This window comes from Scomber scombrus, chromosome 11 (assembly GCF_963691925.1).
Source record: "Scomber scombrus chromosome 11, fScoSco1.1, whole genome shotgun sequence".
Taxonomy (NCBI): Eukaryota; Metazoa; Chordata; class Actinopteri; order Scombriformes; family Scombridae; genus Scomber; species Scomber scombrus.
Genome location: NC_084980.1, coordinates 29,033,206 through 29,058,205, shown reverse-complemented (window position 1 = coordinate 29,058,205; position 25,000 = coordinate 29,033,206). Strand labels below are relative to the sequence as shown.

Genomic DNA, 25,000 nt, shown 5'->3' with positions numbered 1-25,000 from the left:
ATTGACAGGTAACACTTGGTAGGGGGCGGGGTTTCAGCGAACTCGGCGGGCACTCCCACAGCGTTTGGGAGAAGAGAAATAGGCAGACTATTACACAACATTTTAGACTAATTTCATATATTTGGCAATTTTTTTAATCATTCAAATTTGGCAGGGTGGTTAACAACACACTTTTCTGTGGTATGTCAAACTCAGAACACATATTTATTCTTACTTTACACAGACTTTAACTTTCATAGCTTCTGGTATATTTGTGGCTTTAAGAAGACTGATGACTGGCAAATACTCCTGTGTTCACTTCAGTGTTCTCGCCTCGGTGAGAAACACGGCTCTGCTCTGCTGACCTGCGTATCGATCCACCCAACAGCAGCTCAGTGTGTTTCACAGGGTCAGACCGGTCAGACTTGCTCAAGGATACTTCAGCGGGGCAGATGCTCGCTGTCGTATAACTTGAACTCTGGTCTCCCCGGTTTGAAGGACGGTCGCTTTTAATGAGGCTTCGCTGCTTTCCCCTGCAGCAGAGGAGCTCATTAGACCGTGAAGCTCCGCCAACGCCAAACAACCCTCCAACAAGCCACCAGCTCAGGGTTTTATAAGTGATTCTCCAGATTGAATTTAAAAATAAAAACACATTTTGTTGTTCAGCAGCAGATTTTAAAGTTGTGAATAAACACAGAAGAATATTTTCGACTAAAAAACTGATAATTGCTTTTTGGCCAAAGTCCCAGATTTGGCTCGGTTGATCTTTGGGCGAAGAACCATCTGCCTGCTGATGCCGAGCCAAATCTAACAAACTGGCAAAAAAGGCAGAATAAAATCTAACATCACAGCAAAAACATCTGTTATTTAAATTTATGTTCAGATTTCAACCTTTACTCATGTACAAAAATGTAGTGTGTTGACTCCAAATATGGAGAAAGGATCATATGTATCATTTTACTGTTAAAGTCATGTTTGTTTGTCATCGTTTTCAATTGATTTCAGACCAGATCCTCCAGACAGATCATCTTCAGTGTCCCTACAATCTGCTATTCCTTTTATTATATGCACCCTGGGTTTTGGATTAATTTACTCTCAACTTTAACTGGAAAAACTTCCTTCATATCAGACAATCAAGCAAGTTTCATGATAAATCTCATTGTTTTAAACTGTCATGCTTTATCTCTCTTCTGCCTCTCTGGTTCTGCTTTGTTGTGTTAGATGTGACTGTTGTGAATTAATGATGGGTGTTGTATGACATATATATATATTTCCCCTTTTGTAAAGGAGATAATTCATCTCAAGGAACCTCCTAAATAAAATAACTAAGATTTTGTAGAAATAAGTACATATAAAAAGCATTGTAGACCATAAAAAGCTCATTTCGACCACTTTTTTGGACTAAGAAAGACAATATATGTAAAGGAGATGATGCATCTAAATAAACCTCCTGATTAAATTAGGTTTAAACACAATAATTTGAGTTGATTTTGGATTTTGTAGAAATAAATCAGTATTAAAGTATTATAGATCAAAATAAGCACGTTTTGATCACTTTTTTGGACTAAAAAAGACAATATATGTAACGGAGATAATGCATCTAAAGTAACCTCCTGGTTAAATATGAAATAAGATAGCTTCAGTTGATTTTGTATTTTGTATAAAAAAGTCAGTATCAAAATATCTTACACCAACAAGGGAAGCTTTCACCACATTTTTTAACTAAAAAAGACAATAAATTGCTGATCGAGACTAATTTTTTGCCCGTTTTGCAGCATTTGCTCCCATTTTTGTAGAGTTACTTATGATGAATTTAGTCTCTGAAAGGCATCATCATAGACAGACAGATTAGACAGACAGATAGATAGATAGATAGATAGATATATAGATAGATAGATAGATAGATAGATAGATAGATAGATAGATAGATAGATAGACAGATGGATAGATGGATAGATGGATAGATGGATAGATGGATAGATGGATAGATGGATAGATGGATAGATGGATAGATAGATAGATAGATAGATAGATAGATAGATAGATAGATGGATGGATGGATGGATAGATAGACAGATAGACAGATGGATAGATGGATAGATGGATGGATGGATGGATGGATAGATAGATAGATAGATAGATAGATAGATAGATAGATAGATAGATAGATAGATAGAAAGAAAGAATAGCATAATCAGTGTGCAACGCCCTGCAGTATATAAAAAATATCTGATATGAGCTCAGTAATGGCCCAATCTGTCACACAGAACTGTTGTAAGAAGGTCAACACTGACAGAGTTCTAAAAGTTGTCTTTTTATCTCATGTAGTGTCATGAAGAAGGACAGATCATCCATCTTGGATGAGTCATGAGGTCTTTTCTCCACTATGTGCTGTAAAACTTTCACCACGGTTCTTGACATTCCTGATCCTGGAAGTCTATATCGGGCGTGTCCACCTTTACATTTGGGTCTAATTGCAGATAATTTGAATATACAGAGCGACAGTGATCCAGACGGGATGAAATAAAGGCAGGGATGACTTTAACATACCAGTCCCCACCACAGAGCGTCGGCGTAGGTGTCGAAGTCCTGCGGTTTGGGCTGAGCGGTGGGGTTGTCAGGGGTCGGCAAGTCCATGGAGACGTCGTCCTTCTCCACCAGGTAGACCAGGAACGACGCCAAGATCAGAGACAGGAAGCCGATGTACCAGGCTGTGATCAGCTCCTACACAAACACACATAAACACACATGAAGCAGATGTTACTAAGGTCATATGTTGGAAAATCTGGACAACTTTGAGCTATTTAATGCTGATTTACAGTCATAGAGAAGTTCTGAATAAACATTAAAATTAAGGTTTGAATGTGAAGAATTTCCAACTCCTTTCACTGATTACCCTATATTCTACACTTCAGCTCCTTTGAGCTTTTACACTTCAATTCCAAGTTGATCTCCTTTTATTATCATATTAATATCAATTAAATTTGCTTACACTTCAACTTTCTTTCAACTCCTTACACTTCAAGTACAATTCCTTTCATTGAGTTTATGTTTGGTTTAAGCATCCTGTTGTCCTCGAGTCAAGGAAGGAAGGGAGGAAGAAGGAAGGAAAGGAGGAAGGAAGCGAGGAAGAAGGAAGGAAAGGAGGGAAGGAGGAAGGAAGGAAGAAGGAAGGAAGGAAAGAAAGAAGGAAGGAAGGTAGGAGGGAGGGAGGGAGGAAAGGGACAGAGGAAGGGAGGAGGGAAGGAAATAAGGACATAGGAAAGAAGGAAGGGAGGAAGGTAGAAAGGAAGGAAGGGAGGAAGGAGGAAGGAAGGAAAGGAGGAAAGAGAGAGGATGAAAAGAAAGAGAGAAGGAGGGAGGGAGGAAAGGAGGAAAGAAGGAAAGAAGGAGGGAGGAAGGACAGATGGAAGGAAGGAAGGGAGGAAAGAAGGAACAGTCAAAACAGACGGGATCAATTTGACCCGGGAGGACGACGGGAAGGTTAAGCACTTGTAACACAACATTTCTTCCTTCAGTTTATCCTGCTTCAGCTTTCCCCCCCATGTTTTATTATGTTATTATATTATTATATATTTATTATATTATATTAGCAGTACTGCAGATGTGCGTTGGGTTGATTCCTACCTTACTGTGTGCGTAGATGGCCGAGCCAAGCAGCTTCCAGGTTCCTCCTCTACGGTCCATGCGCAGCATCCGCAGGATCTGCAGGAAGCGCAGGCTGCGCAGGGACGTGGCCAACACGTTGCCCTGGTTCCTTACCGCCACCACCGGCACCGAGGCGATCAGCACAAAGATGTCTGACAGAGAGGAGGAGACACAAAGACACATGAAGGGTTAATATTCAGTTATCCTTTTACTTTAACTGTCTCTCTGTTTGCATCAGTGCTGTTTTAATCTCAACAACCTGTATCTATAGCAACCATAACACAATCTGTATCTATAGCAACCATAACACAACCTGTATCTATAGCAACCATAGAACAACCTGTATCTATAGCAACCATAGAACAACCTGTATCTATAGCTACCATAGAACAACCTGTATCTATAGCAACCATAGAACAACCTGTATCTATAGCAACCATAACACAATCTGATGGTCTGTCTGTGCATTACATACCACATACAAGTGCTAAAGATTGACCTAAAGGTTGAATGGGTTCAATAGATTTAGTTTTTGAGCAGATATCGTGACACAAAGTCGGTTAGCAGACCAACAAAGGGTTAACCTTTTACTTTAAAATACAAAAACACAATTTCAGGTAACTTCATCTTTCTTTTTCATTTCTTTTTTGCTCTGTACTGTTACCATGGACTGTATTTTATTCTATCTGTGTTTGTGTTCATGTTTTGTTTTGACTCTCTGCATTTATCCAATAAATAATTCATCAGAAAGACAAAAGTAACATCAGGTGCTGAGTGCTGCTGAGCCTCCATCAGATCTGCAGGGAGCAGAAGAAGCTCTTCATTTATCACTCTGTCTCTGTTTTTATTTTATTTTTAAAGCTACGACACTTTCTGCGTTTCCACCTCTTTACCTAAAATACAGAGAGGTTTGCGGGCGAACTTCAGCCTCCCTCTCCATCCTTTGTAGCGACAGCAGCATCCTGCAGCCCAAACCCTCAGTGCAAACTCAGCCCCGAAGATGAAGATGGCGAAGGTTTCCTGGGGACATTTAAACACCATAAACACAAGAAGAGGAAGAAAAACCACAGTGAAAGAAAGTTAAAGTCAAACTTTTACACATCCAATTAAACATATTTCAATTAATAAGTAGGATTTTGAAATGTGTGTAATTTAACTGGTTTTTCAACTGTAAACCAACTTATATCAATATGAAAAACTTTGAACAATCAACTTAAAAAAAAAAAAAACTAAAATCAATGATTCTATTAAATATATATATTTTTTTATCATCATCAGATGAGTACAGGATTAATTCTCTGTCATGTATCTACATGACTGGACTGATAATAAAAATCATTGATCCTTGCTCGTAGAAACTCAATTTTAAACTCTCATCATTAAAAAAATGAATAAAAACACAAAAATAGACGTTTTATGAAGTGTTGATTATGAAATTAAACTTATTCTAAAGCTTTTTCTAACACTTTATTTAGCTGTTTTGGTTTAATCACCACAAAGTCATGATGCTAATATGAAAATGATCAGTGCATAATAATAAAAAAAACACACATAAGAGAAAATACAACTACAACAAAAGTCAGGTGATCATGATTAATATGTGATATTATTAAAACCAACACATCTAAAGCTACTTGTGGGAAAATAAAGAGGTGAAACTGAATTTTAATTGGTTAAAGTTTGTTGACAGTTTTCTTACCAGTATAACCAGCCAGTGTGCAGACACCTTCTCATGTTCCCTGAATGTCGTCAGAATGGCCAAAATCAAACATCCCAGAACGATTAAAAACCTGCAGACACACAAAACAAAAAGCACATAAGTATCATGAGATGGTGTAGTTAAAGTGTTACAGTAGAAGTACTTAACCCTCCTGTTGTCCTCAAGTCAAGGAAGAAAGGGAGGAAGAAGGAAGGAAAGAAGGACGGAAGGAAGGAAGGAAGGTAGGAAAGGAGGGAGGAAGGAAGGGAGGAAAGGAAAGAAGAAAGGAAGGAAGGAAAGAAGGAAGGAAGGAAGCTAGGAGGGAGGGAGGGAGTTAGGAAGGAGGGAGGGAGGGAGGGGGAAAGGAAAAGAGGAAGGGAGGAGGGAAGGAAAGAAGGAAAGAAGGAAGGGAGGAGGGTAGGGGGGAGGAAAGAAAGAGAGAAGGAAGGAAAGAAAGAGAGGAGGAGGTAGGGAGGAAAGAAGGAAGGAAAGAAGGAGGGCGGGAGGAAGGAAGGGAGGAAAGAGAGAGGAAATAAAGAAAGAGAGAAGGAGGGAGGAAAGAAGGAAAGAGTGAAAGGAAAGAAAGAGAGAAGGAGGGAGGGAGCAAAGAAGGAAAGAAGGAAGGAAGGAAGGAAGGAAAGAAGGAGGGAGGGAGGAAGAAAAGGAGGAAAGAGAGAGGGAAGAACGATAGAGAGAAGGAGGAAGGGAGGAAAGAAGGAACAGTCAAAACAGACGGGGTCAATTTGACCCGGGAGGAAGACACAAAGGTTAAAACAGTACTTGAGTAAATGAACTAAATGAATCCAGTAGTGAGAACAGCTGCTGATATACAGGAGATGCAACTTTTTACCTCCAGTACAATAAATAACAACAACATGAGAGATAAAAACAAACATATACTGAGATAATAAACAAAATGAGAAGATAATAGCAGGAAAACAGGTGTAAATATTCAGTTTGTCTTCTCATGTTCCATCATAGCGCAGTGTCTCAGTTTCACCACTAGAGGGAGCTAAATCTCTGCTGCTGACTTCACACCTCAGCTGTAACACAATCAGCATGATTAGAGGAAAGCTTGTCCTCTTTTTGAAATGAAGCTCTTTAGTATTGCATCAAAAACACACTCTCTCTTTCTCTCTAACATGTAAGAGACTCATTCTGTTCATGTACAAGATGAAGAAGGTAGGAAGGTAGGAAGGAAGGAAGGAAGGAAGGAAGGAAGGAAGGAAGGTAGGAAGTAAGTAAGTAAGTAAGTAATGATGGAAGAAAGGAAGGACAGATGACTCGAAGGAAGGAAGGAAGGATGGAAGGACAGATGACTCTAAGGAAGGAAGGAAGGATAGAAGGAAGGAAGGACAGATGACACGAAAGAAGGAAGGAAGGACGGAAGGAAGTAAGGAAGTAAGGAAGTAAGGAAGTAAGAGTGGATGGAAGGAAGGAAGGAAGGAAGGAAGGACGAAGGTCGGGGGGAGGAAAGAAAGAGAGAAGGAGGGAGGGAAGAAAGAAGGAAGGGAGGGAGGAAGGAAGGAAGGAGGGAGGAAGGAAGGTAGTAGGGAGAGAAGAAAGAAGGAAGGAGGGAGGGAGGAAAGAAGGAAAGAGGAAAGAAGGAAGGGAGGAAGGTAGGGGGAGGAAAGAAAGAGAGAAGGAGGGAGGGAAGAAAGAAGGAAGGGAGGAAGGAAGGAAGGAAGGAAGGAAGGATGGAAGGAAGGAAGGAGGGAGGATTTATAGTTTATAGTTGGTGCAAATTCAGCATAGTTGAATATTAACCAAGTGAAGATTTATAAACAGTTTCACCACATGACCTCATTTCTACATTAGAGACGAGTTCTTACTAAGTATTTACAGCTGCTGACTGTTGCTATGGTAGCCGAATCAAACAAATGACAACACTTAACGTTAGCTTGCTAATATCTGAGCTGTTTAGATGGATAGATGAAGAGATACTAATGAAATATGGTCAACATTACTCAACCTCCTTAGACCGGAGTTTTTGTTTGGTATTTTTAATTTCTTCTACATATTTGGGATAAGTAGGAGCTGATCCGTACAAAAACTAAGCAATGTCTTTGTTGCACTCTGGAAAACAGGGATAAATAAGATGACAGATGACTCGAAGGAAGGAAGGGTGGATGGAAGGAAGGAAGGAAGGATGGAAGGAAGGATGGAAGGAAGGAAGTAAGGATCTCTCTCTCTCTCTAACATGTAAGAGACTCATTCTGTTCATGTACAAGATGAAGAAGGTAGGAAGGAAGTAAGTAAGTAAGTAAGTAAGTAAGTAAGTAAGTAAGGTGGAAGAAAGGAAGGACAGATGACTCGAAGGAAGGACAGATGACTCGAAGGAAGGAAGGATGGAAGGAAGGATAGAAGGAAGGAAGGAAGGAAGGATGGAAGGACAGATGACTCGAAGGAAGGAAGGAAGGATGGAAGGAACGATAGAAAGAAGGAAGCAAGGAAGGACGGAAGGACGGATGGAAGGAAGGAAAGGAGGAAAGAAGGAAAGAAGGAACAGTCAAAACAGACGGGGTCAATTTGACCCGAGAGGACGACCCAAAGGTTAAAGTTGCTGTCAACAGTATTTATTGTTTATTATAAACGAAGTCTGTAACTTATCGTCTCTACATTGATTTATTCTGATTCTTCACTCTACCAACCAAACATCCACATAGTTCCACACAGCCTATAATCCTGTATTTTAAAAAGATGAATGATCCACTCAGGCTCCTTTTTTTCTTCTTCTACCATAACGTCTATATTTAGGCCTTTCACAGCCGAAATTAATTGGATACACTCAAACAAATGGCGATTTAAATTTCCTTGTACACTAGAGCACAGCCGGGCGTTAGTCCAGATTGTGGAGCTAACCATCCTGTTATGATATATGATGCAGAACCACACCGAATAAACTCACCGCCAATTAACATTTACCCAGCGCTGCATGTCCAATATTCACACCATTCACTCAGTTAAAGAGGGTATTTTCTCCTTTTTTAAGCTTATTCATGAGCACCATAGTCCTATAGTTAAAGGGCACTTATGCACATTTACAGGTCTTTATTCATATTATGAGGCTCTAATTGGATATCTATGCATAATTTACAGTTTAAACTCTCCTCATTTATCATATACTGGCCCTTTATGCAGCCCTATCAGTTCAGCCTATGCCTATAAAAAGGCATTTTAGCTCCTGTCTCTTTAAGGCGATGAGCCCACTCTGTTCTGATTGGTCAATTTCACTACTTTGGTTCAGTCTTTACTCGAAATGTCCACTTTTAAAAATACATTTGTACGTGTTCCATCCAAAATCCGATCCGAAATATGAGAGTGGACGACACAAACAACAGATAAAAAAACCCTTAGCAACCACCATAGCAACCAAGACCACGGAGCAGGACGGCTGTTTATGGGCATGTGCAAGAACTGTCACAATTGAAGTGTTTCTACATAATTATGTTAACTTCGAGTTTTGGAGCTTTGACAATGTTTAGTATCGATATCGAACGTCATAAACAGTATATTAATTAATTAAGTGTTTTGCTTCAAGTCACTTCAGACTGTTTCATTTTTTAACTAAGTGCTGCCAGACTCGAAACATAACAATAAAAAGTTTAATAATACTATTGTAAGATCTGAAATTCGTGTGTATGTTCGAGCCAAAATCTGATCCGAAATATGAGAGTGGATGACTCAAACAACAAATGACAAACCTTAGCAACCACCATAGCAACCACGTGCATGGGCATGTGCAAGAACAATTGCGAATGAAGTGTTTCTACGTATGTTAACCTCAAGTTTTGGAGCTTTGACAATGTTTAGTATAGATAATCAACATCATAACAGTATATAAAATGTTTTGATTCGGGTCACTTCAGACTGTTTCACTTTTTAAAGGAGACTAAAATCTTTCTCTAACCTTAATGAAGTGCTGTTAAAGTCGAAAACATAACTATAAAAAGTTTAATAATACCATTGTAAGATCTGATATTCATACATGTCCGAGCCGAAATCTGATCTTAAATATGATAGCAGATGACACAAACAACAAATGACAAACCTTAGCAACCACCATAGCAACCATGTGCATGGGCATGTGCAAGAACATGTGTTTCTACGTATGTTAACCTCAAGTTTTGGAGCTTTGACAATGTTTAGTATCGATAACCAACATCATAACAGTATATAAAATGTTTTGATTCAGGTCACTTCAGACCGTTTCACTTTTTACAGGAGACTAAAATCTCTCTCTAACCTTAATGAAGTGCTGTTAAAGTCTAAACATAACTATAAAAAGTTTAATAATACCATTGTAAGATCTGATATTCATACATGTCCGAGCCGAAATCCGATCTACAATATGAGAGTGGACGACAAATGACAAACCTTAGCAACCACCATAGCAACCACCATAGCAACCACGTGCATGGGCATGTGCAAGAACTATTGCCAATGAAGTGTTTCTATGTATGTTTTGGAGCTTTGACAATGTTTAGTATAGATATCCAACGTCATAATAGTAATAGAATGTTTTGCTTTATGTCACTTCAGACATTTTTGGCATTTAACAAAGACTTAAATCTTTCTCTAACCTTAACGAAGTGATTTTAAAGTCTAAACATAACTATAAAAGTGTATTGATGTGGTTGTTTTTATTACCTGATATTGTAAGATCTGATATTTTGGAGAAAAAAACCCCAATACGGTATGTTATATCTGAATATGTCACTCATATATTATTATTAACTGTTAATTATCAGCGTTGAGTCATTGTGTTATTTTAAGAGGGTTAGATCGTTTGCTACTAATTACTGTATTTTATATACTTAGACCTTTATTTGTGTCTATATTTCTATATTTTAGTATTAAGGTGTGTTTTATACACCTAATTACAATTAAGTATATCTCACATTTTGTCTTTTTGTTCTTTCCACATGTACCGAAATGTAATAAAAGACTAAATCATCATTCTAAATGAACTTTTGGCCTCTTTATCTTCTTTCCGTAAACGTCCACTTCCTGATTGTACATCCTGAATCATTCATGGCCTTGTTGTGTTGCCATTAGGCAGTGAGTGTTGACATCTGTAAGGAGTTTCTGAAGTGCTGCACAATCACAACAGCATTAATATTTTACTGCCAGAGAGTTTAATACATAATTCACCTGAAAGGAAATGATAGTTGAGATTTAACAGACGCCTCATGATTGACTTCTGAGCGTCGTGTCAAGTCAGTTTTATTTATGTAGCTCTAGATTAGGGAGGAAGGAAAGGAGGGAGGAAGGAAGGAGGAAGGAAATAAAAGAGGGAGGAGGGAGGGGAGGAAGGAAGAAGGAAGGAAAAGAGGAAGGAAGGAAGAAGGAAGGAAAGGAGGGAGGGAGGAAGGAAATAAAAGAGGGAGGAGGGAGGGGAGGAAGGAAGGAAGGAAGAAAGGAAGAAAGGAAGGAAAGGAGGGAGGAAGGAAGGAAGAAAGAAGGAAGGAAAGGAAGGAAGGAGGGAGGAACAAGGGAAGGAGGGAGGAAGGAAAGAAGGAAGGAAGGAAAGGAGGGAGGAAGGAAGGAAGGAAGAAGGAAGGAAAAGAGGAAGGAAGGAAGAAGGAAGGAAGGAAAGAAGAAGGAAGGAAGGAAAGAATGAACAGTAAAAACAGATGGGGTCAATTTCTCCCTTCCTTCCTTCCTTCCTTCCTTCCTTCCTTCCTTCCTTCCTTCTTTGACTCGAGGACAACAGGAGGGTTAAAGTCTACTTTTATAAATTTAAAAATGTTCCAATTTTGTCTGAAGAGGTATTAAATTAGTAAACTTTCTAGTACACTACTAGTACATGGTCCGTAGTATACTTGCTATACTTACACTTACACTCAAGCATACTTAATAAAATGAACTTCAACTATACTACTTTATGCTAAGGGCCCTCGGGGCATTTTTCACTAGACTGTGCTTTTTAATAGGTGTCTTCATGTGTGAATTAACTCTTTAAAGTCTTTCCATTCTGCCTCTTTAGCATATGTCCTGTGCCTTAACAAAATCAGAGCATTTGGCCCTCAAAGTTATCCAGAGGACGAAGATAATCCTGGAGCAGGCGGGGGGGGAGGTCGATGTTAACTCGATATGATCCAGCAGATACTGATCTGCAACACATCTGGCTTCCTATCCGCCTTCAAATAGTTTGTTCAATAAATGCAAACAGAGCGACGTCGATGCACATTAGACCCGACACATCGAGAAGGAAGCCGGGTGGAAACTAAAGGGTTAAATATGAGAATCATCAATGAGTTCACACAGCTGATTGATTCAAAACCTTCATTCTCAGCTGTAATCTTTATTGTTCAGTTTGCGCTTCATAGCTATAAACAACTATAACTGGATCATGGACAGTGAAACATAAACCAGAGCTCGTCTGGTCAACGTATTCTTTTATGATTCGAGGAAAACTACGAAGTAAAGAAGTGTTTCCTCTCCAGTCAGTCCTGGTTCACTTTAACCTTCCTGTCGTCCTCCCGGGTCAAATTTATCCCGTCTGTTTAGGCTGTTCCTTCTTTCCTCCCTTCCTTCCTTCAGTCTGTCCTTCCTCCCTCCCTCCTTCTCTTTTTTCCATCCTCTCTTTCCTTCCTTCCTATGTCCTTCTTTCCTTCCTTCCTCCCTTCCTCTTTTCCTTTCCCCCTCCCTCCCTCCTACCTTCCTTCTTTCCATCTTTTTTGACTGTTCCTTCTTTCCTCCCTTCCTTCCTTCCTTCCGTCTGTCCTTCCTCCCTCCCTCCTTCTCTCTCTTTCCTCCCTTTCTTCCTTCCGTCTGTCCTTCCTCCCTCCCTCCTTCTCTCTCTCTCCTCCCTTTCTTCCTTCCGTCTGTCCTTCCTCCCTCCCTCCTTCTTTTTTCCATCCTCTCTTTCCTCCTTTACTTCCTCCCTCACTCCTTTCCTTCCTTCCTTCCTCCCTCCCTCCTTCTCTTTTTTCCCCTTCCTCTCTTTCCTTCCTTCCTCCCTTCCTCTTTTCCTTTCCCCCTCCCTCCCTCCTACCTTCCTTCTTTCCTCCCTCCCTCCTACCTTCCTTCTTTCCTTTCTTCCTTTCCTTCCTTCTTTCCTTTCCTCCCTTCCATCCTCACTCCTTTCCTTCCTTCCCTTCTTCCTTCCTCCCTCCTTTCCTTCCTTCTTCTTCCCTTCCATTCTCCCTCCTACCTCCTCCCTCCTACCTTCTTCCTCCCTTCCTTCTTCCTCCCATCTTTCCTTGACTCGAGGACAACAGGAGGGTTAAAGTCCAATCATGTCCTTACTTTTATGACTCAGGTTAAACAAGTTTCAAGTCTCAAATCTGCAGCTCTCATCACATTCAACTCAAAGAATAAGCTTTGAGCTACATAAGTTATTCTATATTTGACTTGTTATCAACAAATCTCATGCAAAGACTAGATTATATCATATCACAGTGAGGAAGACGACTGATGAAATCTTGGTCACAGAGTGTGTCAGATTGTACGATATCAATGTCACAGATTGTGAGATGTGATACTGTGAGATAAGTATGTGTTGCATCACAGTGCTGCAATGTGAAATGTACAAATTCAACAAAAGCATAGAGACACTTCATCAGCTTGCATCATCCATCTGTAGCAGAAAGAAAGCAAAACTATGTCCTTTTTCATGCTGTTGCTGCTCATAAAGTCTGTGTATGTTTTTCTCCACAAATTTACACAAAATGTCAAACTAGTGTATTGTACATTAATTTGTGTGCAGCACCTCTGCATTGTCCTGTCAGCTACAGTATGTTTTATTTCCACTATTTATTATATCGTCATGTATTGCTTGGCTGCAGCTCTGTGTAGCACTTTTGCCAAAAGACAAAATTTCCCTCTGGACATTAAAATGTATCTTAATTTCATGCTGTATTCTGATTGATGGCAGATATAGGTCATGGCAGCAGTCACACTGTGAGGATTCTGTCCTAAATTTATGAATTTTGACCAGGCGGGGAGTTCCGGTCCTCTGAAATGAGGCCAACGCGGAATTAACTTAAAACTGCATTCTATCAAAAGGCCACCAGGGGGCGACCGTTTTGGTGTCAAAAGGACTTCCGTCTCTATACAAGTCAATGGAGAATTCACCAACTTCTCACTTGATTTCTAACCTCAGTAAACGTTTTCAAAATGTGTTTATGGTCTCAATCGCTAGTTTAAAGCCTTCTTCAATGCAGTATGATGTTCATTTGGGACATTTTGGCCTCCCTGATTTTATATGTGACGATAAAGCAGGGTATGCATTAGGGCGTGGCTACGTCGTGATTGACAGGTTGATTGGTTCACAGGTTCAGGAGGGCGCCTCATGCTCCTCCTGATGCCCATATAAGTAGAATCCATGTTTTTATTTTTCCCAGCATGCACCTGAAATTTTCAAGATGGCGCTGCTCAGATCCGATACTATTGGCCTCCGAGCAGCAGTCCACAAACCAATGGGTGACGTCACGGATGTTACGTCCATTTCTTATATACAGTCTATGGTTTTGACTGATTTTGGATTAATGGCCAAAAAGATTTTAAATATTCAATCTCAGAGAGCCTAAACATTGCACAGTAAACAAACAAGTAAAATAAATAAAGATTGATTGATTGAGTGTAAAGGGGCCTTAAAACCAACTATGCGTTAAAGGCTCTAAGCTCTGAGCTCACTGGTTCCTACTGAGGATCTTTAACCTTCATGTCGGCCTCCCGGGTCAAATTGACCTCGTCTGTTTTGACTGTCCCTTCTGTCCTTCCTTCCTCCCTCCCTCCTTCTTTCCTCTGTCCTTCTTTCCTTCCTCCCTCCTTCTCTCTTTCTTTCCTCCCCCCTACCTTCCTTCCTTCTTTCCTCCGTCCTTTCCTTCCTTCTTTCCTCCTTTCCTTCCTTCTTCCTCCCTTCCATCCTCCCTTCCTTCCTTCCTTGACTCGAGGACAACAGACAAACACACAAACAAACAGGAGGAATTTGTTGGGAACTATTTTCAGCGGCGGATGAGTCCACATTTGGAGCTCTGCTGAAGAGTTTCTGGCAGCAGGACGGTGTGTTTGGGACGGAGCCAAAACAAACTACAGCGTGTGTGTGTGTTCATGGTGATGAAGGACTGTGTCACGCAGTGCAGCGGTGCGGCTCGCTGACAGGACTTTAATAGCTTTTTAGACATCAACAGAGGTCTACCGCACAAATTAACAAGATCTATTGTATCAGGCTTTGTATCTGGGTCAGTGATAAATAAGGGTCGGCAAGATGAGAAATTCATAAATATGTTAAAAACTAGTTTTAAAAGCAGCATCAGGTTTGTTAAAATGTACATTTAGTATTTTTGTTGGTTTTATATCATTTGAAATGACATTTGCACCATTTTTTACCAAAAGTAAGACTGAATGCTCCTGAAAATGTCAAATGGTGTAACCACAAAAGAATGATAAATATTACATATTTTATCCACCTAGAGAGAAAGAAAGAAAGAAAGACAGAAAAGGAGGAAGAAGAGAAAGTAAGAAAGAGAAAGGAGGAGGAAGAAAGAAAGAGAAAGGAGGAGGAAGGAAGAAAGAAAGAAAGATAAAGGAGGAAGAAGAGAAAGAAGGAAAGAAGGAAGAACGTAAGAAAGAAAGAAAGAAAGAAAGAAAGAAGGAAAGAAAGAAAGAAAGAAAGAAAGAAAGAAAGAAAGAAAGAAAGTTGAATTATTTGGTACAAAGTTTTTATGGTTACACCACTTAGACATTTTTGCCATAATCCTCTAATATATTCTCTCTAAATGGATTAAAAGCAGAAATTTGATGCTGGGTCCACAAAAAAAGAATGTGTGCAAGTTATTCATACGTTTATTTTCACATTTTAACCCTTTAAATTTAAACTAAACCACATGGACACAACAAAAAAAAACGTTATTGACCCAGATACACACATTATACTTGTTAGTAAATCAGTTCATCCATAAATCTGAGCACTGGCAGCATCTAAATTAGAGGATGGACTTTCTCGATGTCTTATAATAAACCAAATCAAATGTACTATTAGATACATAATGAGTAAAAACAGACCTCCACAGCAGATTAGTGTGACTGTGCTGCAGAGTCAGACAGTGTAATGCTGCTGGATGCTTCGACTGTAACGCTCCATTACCTGCCCACTCAACAAATAAATGAAACATGGAATCCAATCTGTGTTGTGATTGGCTATCAGGGGAGCCGCCTTGACCTGGAGACAATATTCATTCTCTTCACACCGAGAAAAATGGAGCAGCTGGGTTCGTGTTTGTTGGGGGCTGAACCTGCTGTTTCAGGTGGAATCGGTGAAGGTAATGACAGGGTTTACAAGTGAAGAGACACTCAGTGGAAATAGGTTATAGATGTTGGGTAATGGGTATTTCCACAAATGAGAAAAAAAGGGATGATTTTGTGGAATGAAGAGGAATCCAACGTCTGAAAAAAGCAGCAACGCCTGACGTGGATGTACAAGTCTTCACTCTGACTGCTCACATGCAAAAATAAACGCTGCTATAACTTCTGAAAGCTCATCGTGACGTCTTCAAATGTCTTTTTTTGTCTGATCAACAGCCAGAAATCCAATATATTCAGCTTACTGTCACGTATAATGCAAAAAAGGCTTCAAATCCTCACATTTAAGAAGCTCCAACCAGCAAATTTTGGCTTTTTTTTGCTTAAAAAATTACTAAAACAATTATTAAATTATACAAATTGGTGCAGATTCATTGATGAATTGACGTATTGAATAATTGACTAATTGTTGCAGCTCTAAAAATCCTATCAGTCCAGTTTTCTGAGACTGGAAACCTGATCTGATGCTTCAAATGGGATAAAAGCCAAACTTTAACCCTTTCACACATACTGGTCTTTACAGTGGACAGCCATTCAAAAGCTGTCTTCTTATATATGCATGATGATGGATTTTAATGGTATAGTTGTACTTCAGCCACCACAGTAGACTAGTGCATCATCCTATACACTACCACTTCATCTGCAGTCACTTTTTTGGTTGTATTATAATGTAATATCCTGTCTGAGGTTATCATAATCCATGCATGAAAGGGTTAAAGTACTTTTTAAAAATTTCTATAACCTTAAACTCAGCTCTGGATGAAGGTTTTTATCCGTTTTTAAAGGTTATGAGTCAGTAATGATGAGAGGAGCCCACCTGTACAGCTTCTCTCTCTCTCTCTCTCTCTCTCTCTCTCTCTCTCTCTCTCTCTCTCTCTCTCTTTGCACTGAAAGCCTCTCTCTGCCCATTAATCCACTTTACATCCATCGGCCCTTCGCAAGGCTTCGGCCCTGCTTGGCTCCCCGGAGCTGATACCACCCAAGAGGATTCCCTAACAACCAATTTGCCGGCCGGGATTCAATAAAGAGAGTGCAGACGAGGCAATTCTGACAGTTAATTTGCCCCGGCGATACATGCAAACACTGGTGGGAAAGGACAGCCGGCGAGAACGGCGTTAACGCCTGCAGTCACAAGGACGAGATGAGAGACGGCGATCTTTATTCAGCCGACGATCTACGAGAAGAAGTTTTTTTTGGGAGAGCAGCTTCACACTCTTCAGGGTGACAGCCGGTCCACCGCTGAGAGCTTCCTGCTGCAGAGTCAGAGATCTGTGACACACGCTGAAATACAGCTGATCAGGCCCGAATCTTCACTGCAGTCTGACGACCGCTGCACTTTTATGATTTTCTGATGAGTTTTGTGAGTGCAGAGGTGAAGTAAACACAACGTCTGCAACTTCAAGTGTGTCACGTAAAGAGATCTGATGTGTTTAAAAGTGAAAAAAAGTTGAAAAAAGTCACATAAAGCAGCTTCAGTTCAACCTGAATTGATTTGATTTGTCGACTGATGTTAAAACACATCACAGTTATATTAATTGCTTTTAAAATGGGAACGTTCAGTACTTTCTTTAAAGTCTGTGTAAAGTAAGAATAAATATGTGTTCTGAGTTTGACATACCACAGAAAAGTGTGTTGTTAACCACCCTGCCAAATTTGAATGATTAAAAAAATCGCCAAATATATGAAATTAGGCTTCAAAGTTTTGTAAAAGTCTGCCTATTTGACTTCTCCTAAACGCTGTGGGAGTGGCCACCGAGTCTGCTGAAGCCACGCCCCCTACCAAGTGTCACCTGTCAATCAAAGTCACCACCTCTACCAGAAACATGGATGCTATGGCTGAGAGCTTTCTGCGGCTAACTCAGCTGCTAGCTCGGCAGCTAACTCGGCAGCTAGCTCGGCAGCTAACTCAGCGGCTAGCTCGGCAGCTAACTCAGCGGCTAGCTCGGCAGCTAACACAGCTAACTGGCTAACTGTAGACTGTAGTAGCAGTAGTGTGTGCTGAATGTATTTATACCTCTACAGCAGCAGGGGCGGGTTTATGCTCCGGTGTGTTACCGTGCTATTGGTGATTTTCAGACCCGCCCATTAAATCCAGACACAGAAATCTTGAAACACAGTTAGTGAAGCCTAGCTCCACAATTCAAATCTAAATGGTTGAAATGCTTTTTACACCTTTTTTAGAAATACATTTATGACCTATTTAATGTGTTTAGAAGAAAATGTCTGAATTCACTTTACACAGCCTTTAAGTTCTCATTAAATTATTAATTAATTTCCTCCAAATTATAACTTAAATCAGGTAACATTGCAACTTAAAAAAAAAACAACTATTATGCCTTTTTCGAAAAAAAAAACTACAATTTTATTTCCACAACATTTTTCTTGGTATCATGGGCTACGGTTCCATTTATAGTTTAAACACTCCAAAAAAACTCCAGGACACAGATGATACATTTCCATGAAGTTTTACTGGGAATCTGCATTATAAACAAACCAAACATCACAACAGTATCTGGTAAATAGCATGGCTTAGCTATCCTAGCAGTGCAGCCAATATATAGAGCTAACTTAGCTTAGCAACACAATTAGCATCTCAGCAGTTTCAATATCCACATAAACTCAAAATAGCTTCATAACTTTATGCTACTGGATGAATAATACTCACAGACGTTGCCTTATAACAAAGAGGGAGGAAGAATAGCCTAGTAACTGAAGAGCTGTAGCTGATGGCCGCATGGTGGATTTACTTCCTGTCTGTCTCCCAGCATGCACTGCTTCTATGTTGCTATGGTTACGAAAATAAACAGAATTGTGTTTTCTAGAAACAAACACATTTTCTTTTCTAGGGGCATAACACTTGGCATTTTATAACTTTATTCTATTAATATACTTTCATGGAATTACAACTTTCCATTCAAAATGTTATGACTTAATTATTAATATCTATATTGTTTTCTTCAATATGTTCCTAATACTTATCGTAGAACCAGAAACAAAGTCGTCTCCTGAAGGATTTCAGCAATAACTTAGGTCTAATTTCTGACAAATATCCTCTAAATACAACAGTAGCTTCTGCTTTAGAGAAAAGAGACAGAAAAATAATGAATAGATGACAAAAAATGAGACTAAAATATGTATCAAAATAAAAATCCAGCTGCTAAAATTGGATTAAAACAAATCAAACGTAACAGAGGACGATAAAAAATCCTTCATCATCTCACTTCCTGTTTAGTTCTGTCAGCTGTCTCCCCCGCCCCCACACACTCTGTTTGATGCTGTTGACACTGCACCGCCTCACACTGGGCTTTACCTTTTATTGACAACTTGACAGCTGGATTATTTATTTTGGTCATAGTTCAGCCGGCAGCCTGTCAGAAATCTGTAGTAATATCTCCTTCAGATTAAAGCGACCCCTTCGCCACCCTGCACCTCGACAGGGAGGTCAGAGCTGCAGTGATCCCGACAGGAAACCGTGTTGGGAGTGATGGATTTCTCCTCCGGCACTTCCCTCCATCCCTCCATCCCTCCATCCCTCCATCCCTCAACCCCCCCAACCCCGTCAGCGGTGGGAAAAAAAAGGATACTGAAGCTGTGATTTGGGATTTGCTGATGATGCAGAACGTTTGACCGGGAATATCATGACCCCTGCATGTTAGTGGGGGTGATGTGTGTGTTCAGTGGGGGGGGGGGGGGCATCAGCAGCATGACAACTGACAGCTTCATTGACGTCTAAACATGTTGATGTTTGTTTCCTGCAGATCTGAAAGATTTCGACAGCTTCACACCAGCACTCACGTTTATAGAGCAAATTTAAAGTAATGATATTTGAGTTTTAAATATCTATATATGAGTCAATGATGGCGTTTGTATGTGTCCATGTGGTTTAGTCAAATTTAAAGGGTTAAAATGTGAAAATAAACGTATGAATAACTTGCACACATTCTTTTTTTGTGGACCCAGCATCAAATTTCTGCTTTTAATCCATTTAGAGAGAATATATTAGAGGATTATGGCAAAAATGTCTAAGTGGTGTAACCATAAAAACTTTGTACCAAATAATTCAACTTGCTTAAAAACAGTAAATTGTCAATAAAACACCATATCAACTAGTTTGGCATGATCTTACATTATAACTTTATATTAAATAAAGGTAATGGAATACAATTGTTCTAAATATTACATTTACTCTGGTAACCATGGAGACCAGGAAACAATACTCCATAATGAAATGTGTGTGAAATTGTATGTAAATGTATTCTTCATACTTTATATCAGTGTGTTATCTTCTTGTTTAATCACATTTTCTTAAGTTTTTCTTTTTTTAACTTGTGGAAGGAGGAAGTGACTAAATTAATGACATTTAAAAACATCCAGATTTTCTAAATTAATCTGAATTAATGTGAAATGTGAGATATGTGACAATAATTTATATCTGCAGACATTAAAACACACAGGCTCGCTTTGACTTTTCTGAGTCATCTGCTTTCGTGTGTTTATTCACTCGTTCGCTGATGTTTGAACAGAACAAATTAACTAATTAGTCGAAACTAATCTGATTCATTACAGCCAATTATGGAGCGTTTTGTTATTTCGGGGCATCAAAGCACAGAAGAGGAAGTTCACATCAGAGATTTGCTTTAACCTTTGTGTCGTCCTCCCGGGTCAAAATGACCCCGTCTGTTTTGACTGTTCCTTCTTTCCTCCCTTCCTTCCTTCCTTCCGTCTGTCCTTCCTCCCTCCCTCCTTCTCTCTTTCTTTCCTTCCTCTCTCTTTCCTCCCTCCTTCTTTCTTTCCCTCCTTCCTTCCTTCCTCCCTCCTTCTTCCCTTCCCTCATTCCTTCCGTCTGTCCTTCCTCCCTCCCTCCTTCTCTCTTTCTTTCCTTCCTCTCTCTTTCCTCCCTCCTTCTTTCTTTCCCTCCTTCCTTCCTTCCTCCCTCCTTCTTCCCTTCCCTCATTCCTTCCGTCTGTCCTTCCTTCCTCCCTCCTTCTCTCTTTCTTTCCTTCCTATCTCTTTTCTCCTTTCTTTCCTTCCTTCCTCCCTTCCTCCCTCCTTCTTTCCTTCCTCCCTCCCTCCTTCTCTCTTTCTTTCCTCCCCCCTTCCTTCCTCCCTTCCTCTTTTCCTTTCCCCCTCCCTCCCTCCTACCTTCCTTCCTTCCTTCTTTCCCTCCTTCCTGTCCTTCCTCCCTTCCTTCTTTCCTTTCCTCCCTTCCTCCCTTCCTTCCTCCCTCCTTCCTTCCTTCTTTCCCTCCTTCCTTTCCTTCCTCCCTTTCTTCTTTCCTTCCCTCCCTTCTTCCTTCCTCCCTCCTTTCCTTCCTTCTTCCTCCCTCCCTCCTCCCTCCCTCCCTTCCTTCCTCCCTCCCTCCCTTCCTTGACTCAAAGACAACAGGAGGGTTAAACTAGCTGCTGTTCTTTAGCGGTTTGACGTCGTTTCCATCACGGAGACGAAGAACACTGAACTCTCATAAATCTTTATTGAGCAGACACAGAAGGAGAGATTAAAAGAGAGCCTCAATGATCTCCTCCAGTTCACTCCCACGAGGCCACCGATGACATCACGGTGGGACTGTAAGAGGGAGCGTTTGATTGGCTCGTTTCAAGGACAGGAAGCTGTTAAAACTCCCAGCTCGACCTCCACTGATCCATCCATCAGGTGGAGGAGTCACCCGTCGTCCTTAATGTGTTTTATCTATTCTCTTCCTTTAACCCTCCTGTTGTCCTCGAGTCAAGGAAGGAAGGGAGGAAGGGAAGGAAGGGGAAAAGGAAGGAAGGAAAGGAGGGAGGAAGAAGGAAGGAAGGAAAGGATGGAAGGAGGAAGGGAGGAAGAAGGAAGGAAAGGAAGAAGGAAGGGAGGAAGAAGGGAAGGAAGGGAGGAAGCAAAGGAGGGAGGAAGGAAGGGAGGAAAGGAAAGAAGGAAGGGAGGAAGGGAAGGAAGGGGAAAAGGAAGGAAGGAAAGGAGGGAGGAAGAAGGAAGGAAGGAAAGGATGGAAGGAGGAAGAGAGGAAAGGAAGGGAGGAAGGAAAGGAAGAAGGGAAAGAAGAAAGGAAGGAAGGTAGGAGGGAGGGAGGGGGAAAGGAAAAGAGGAAGGGAGGAAGGAAGGAAAGAAGGACATAGGACAGAAAGAAGGGAGGAAGGTAGGGGGGAGGAAAGAAAGAGAGAAGGAGGGAGGGAAGAAGGAAGGAAGGAAGGAAGGAAGGAAGGAAGGAAGGAAGGAAGGAAGGAAGGAAGGAAGGAAGGAAGGAACGACAGACGGAAAGAAGGAAGGGAGGAAAGAAGGAACAGTCAAAACAGACGGGATCAATTTGACCCGGGACAACGACAGGAAGGTAAATGATTTCATGCTCTAGTTTAGTTTAGTTGTGATGAGATGTTTAATTTAACCTACATTTACAAGAAAAGTGTTTTTAATAACCTTGTTTATATAATCACAGAAACTTTAAATCAAAGAGGATCCTTCTCAAATAGACGCATTTACAGCACAGAGTTCACTCTGGACAGGTCGCCAGTCCATCAGAGAGCTCACATATAGAGACAAACAACCATTCACACTCATGTTCACCTACAGGCAATTTAAAGTCTCCAATTAACCTAACCTGCATATTTTTGATCTGTAGGAGGAAGACGGAGAACCCAGAGAGAACCCACACAGGCAGTGAACTAACAGCTTCTACCTGCTGAGAAGATCTGACAGTCAGCAGTAGGAGATGAGGAGAGGAGCAGGAAGGGGTTGAGCTCAGGTCTCTACACTGAAACCCTGAGGCTGGAGGAGCAGCTATGGAAGCATAAAGATGCAACTAAATTAAAATGAGTCACACAAACCACAATTTGCAAGTGATCTGCCTATAGTTGGGAATGGCTCAACACATTTAAAGCATACAGAATTTAGTCTACTGGACAACAAAGTTCACAATATCCAACATCAGTACACATATCTGACCTCGGCTGCTATAGCAACACTATCAGAATACCTCCTGTTCTCCCAAAAGGAGCAAACTCATTGCCTACTACTATGTCATAGGGGAGACAATGTCTTCCAGTCAAGATTTGGTGTTGCGTCACGATGACTGCAAAGCCTAGTTTGACCCAGTAAATGCCAACGATTGACGTAAATGATGGAAAATCCCCGAACAGTGTTGTGATTGGAAGTAAATCTAAAAGTCAAGTTGATGAAGTAACTTTGATTCCCAATCAGGAACATTGTAAACATTGTTAATATGGACTTAAATACTGTTGTGTAATGATGTGATTAATCAGGATTAAAGAAAATTAATTATTTGACAGCTTTAGTGACGAGGAAACGAAGGTAAACCACAAACAACACAACTACCTCCAGGAAGCCTCACTGATAACAGACCTGACAGTTTAACTCAGGTCGAGGTTTTGTGAGTGAAACATTTCTGCACTGAAACAGAAGACACAAAGATTTTTTGGGTCATAACTGTTGTTGCACTTCATCCTGCGGCAGATACGAGGTGACAGCTGGAGAAATGGAAACAGATCAATCACCACGCCGACTCCTTCTGTCTGTTATCGAACCGCTTCGTACCCCCAAAACAACAACCAAATCAGAGCAGCAGGGGACAGGAAGTGCTTCTATTTCTAACGCTCAAACACATCCAAACAATTTACGTTTATTATGCTGAACTTTTAGACAAACACATGAGTGTATCACCTGTTTCTGTCCTCTTCTTAACCTTCCTGTCGTCCTCCCGGGTCAAATTGACCCTGTCTGTTTTGGCTGTTCCTTCTTTCCTTCCTCCTTCTCTCTTTCTTTCCTTCCTCTCTCTTTCCTCCCTTCCTTCTATCCTTCCTCCCTCCCTCCTTCCTTCGTTCTTTCCTTCCTTCCTCACTCCTTTCCTTCCTTCCTTCCTTCCTTCCTTCCTCCCTCCCTACCTTCCTCCTTTCCTTCCTTCCTTCCTTCCTCCCTCCCTCGTTTCCTTCCTTCTTCCCTTCCTACTTCCCTTCCTTCCATCCTTCCTCCCTCCTTTCCTTCCTTCATTCCTCCCTCATTTCCTTCCTCCTCCCTTCCTTCCTTGACTCGAGGACAACAGGAGGGTTAAATACCACTGTACCCCCCCCCACACACACACACACACCTGGTGTTCACTGCAGGAGAAACTGACGCACTTGGTTGAGCTCATCTTTGGGGAGTTAAGGACCAAATCTCAAATCCTGAGTGTTAATTATCTCAGATTTCCAGGCCGTCGAATTAGGGTCATTCCAAAGAAAATGACTTTCAGTAACGCCTCTCTTCCTCTTCGGTAATGGACGGACGGATGAGTGGATGACAAATATATACGTCTGCCACAGTCACACTCGGTAAAGTCCAAATGTTTCTGAACTGAAGCAGAAAAAGAAAAAAAAGAAACAATGAAATGAATCCAGAGACGGAAGAAATGTGAGAAACTTTCACTTTCAGAAGTTGTGAAGTAAGATTGGTGGTGTTGGATCAGACAAAGAAGGAGGGAAGGAAAAAAAGAAAGAAAGAAGAAAGACTATAGTTAAAAAGACAGATATTAAGCACTGAAATAATTGAAGTGAGAGTTTGATAAAGAAGCAATTCAAGAATTTGAAGTTGACGTTGGGTTATAGTGTTGAAAGAAGATGAAGTGGCGGTTCAAAGAGAAGCAGTAAAAGGTGCTTAATCTCATGTTTAAGCACTGAAAACAATTGAAGTGGGAGCTTGATGAAGTTGCAGTTGGGTTAAAGCACTGATAGAAGATGAAGTGTCTGATCAAACATCGAAGTGGCACATGAAACAAAATATAAGTTGTAGTTGAAATTGAAGCACTGAAGTAGAGTTGTATCAGTTGAGGTGTAACCATAGACTGTATATAAAATGGACGTAACATCCGTGACATCACCCATTGGTTTGTGGACTGCTGCTAGGAAGCGAATAGTATTGGATCTGAGCAGCGCCATCTTGAAAATTTCAGGTGCATGCTGGGAAAAATAAAAACAGGGAGTCAGCGGTCAAATTGACCCTGTCTGTTTTGACTGTTCCTTCGTCCCTTCCTTCCTTCCTTCCTTCCTTCCTTCCTTCCTTCCTTCCTTCCTTCCTTCCTTCCATCCTTCTTTCCTTCTTTCCTTTCTTTCTTTCTTTCTTCCTTCCTTCCTTCCTTCTTTCCTTCCTTCTTTCTTCCCTCCCTCCTTCTCTCTTTCTTTCCTCCCCCCTACCTTCCTCCCTTCCTTCTTTCCTCTGTCGTTCTTTCCTTCCTTCCTCTTTCCTTTTTCCCTCCCTCCCTCGTTCCTTCTTTCCTCCCTCCCTCCATCCTACCTTCCTTCCTTCCTTCCTTCTTTCCTTTCCTTATTACCTCCTTTCCTTCCTTTTTCCTCCCTCCCTTCCATCCTTCCTTCCTTCCTTCTT

The 25,000-nt window shown here is 40.7% G+C and overlaps 1 protein-coding gene and 1 pseudogene across 1 annotated transcript in view; one reads left to right on the top strand and one right to left on the bottom strand.

Annotated features, from left to right (window-relative positions):
* The window catches only part of LOC133991108 (tripartite motif-containing protein 16-like), a 445,082-nt pseudogene that overhangs the window by 232,689 nt on the left and 187,393 nt on the right, over positions 1 to 25,000 (top strand).
* kcnq3 (potassium voltage-gated channel, KQT-like subfamily, member 3) overlaps positions 1 to 25,000 on the bottom strand; it is a 134,032-nt gene that overhangs the window by 17,258 nt on the left and 91,774 nt on the right. Inside the window, exons 2-5 of the mRNA XM_062429571.1 lie at positions 5,327 to 5,417; positions 4,521 to 4,647; positions 3,607 to 3,779; positions 2,530 to 2,703 (exon numbers count right to left, since the gene is read on the bottom strand). Coding sequence (XP_062285555.1) covers positions 2,530 to 2,703; positions 3,607 to 3,779; positions 4,521 to 4,647; positions 5,327 to 5,417 — 565 coding nt within the window. The remainder of the gene's footprint in view (positions 1 to 2,529; positions 2,704 to 3,606; positions 3,780 to 4,520; positions 4,648 to 5,326; positions 5,418 to 25,000) is intronic.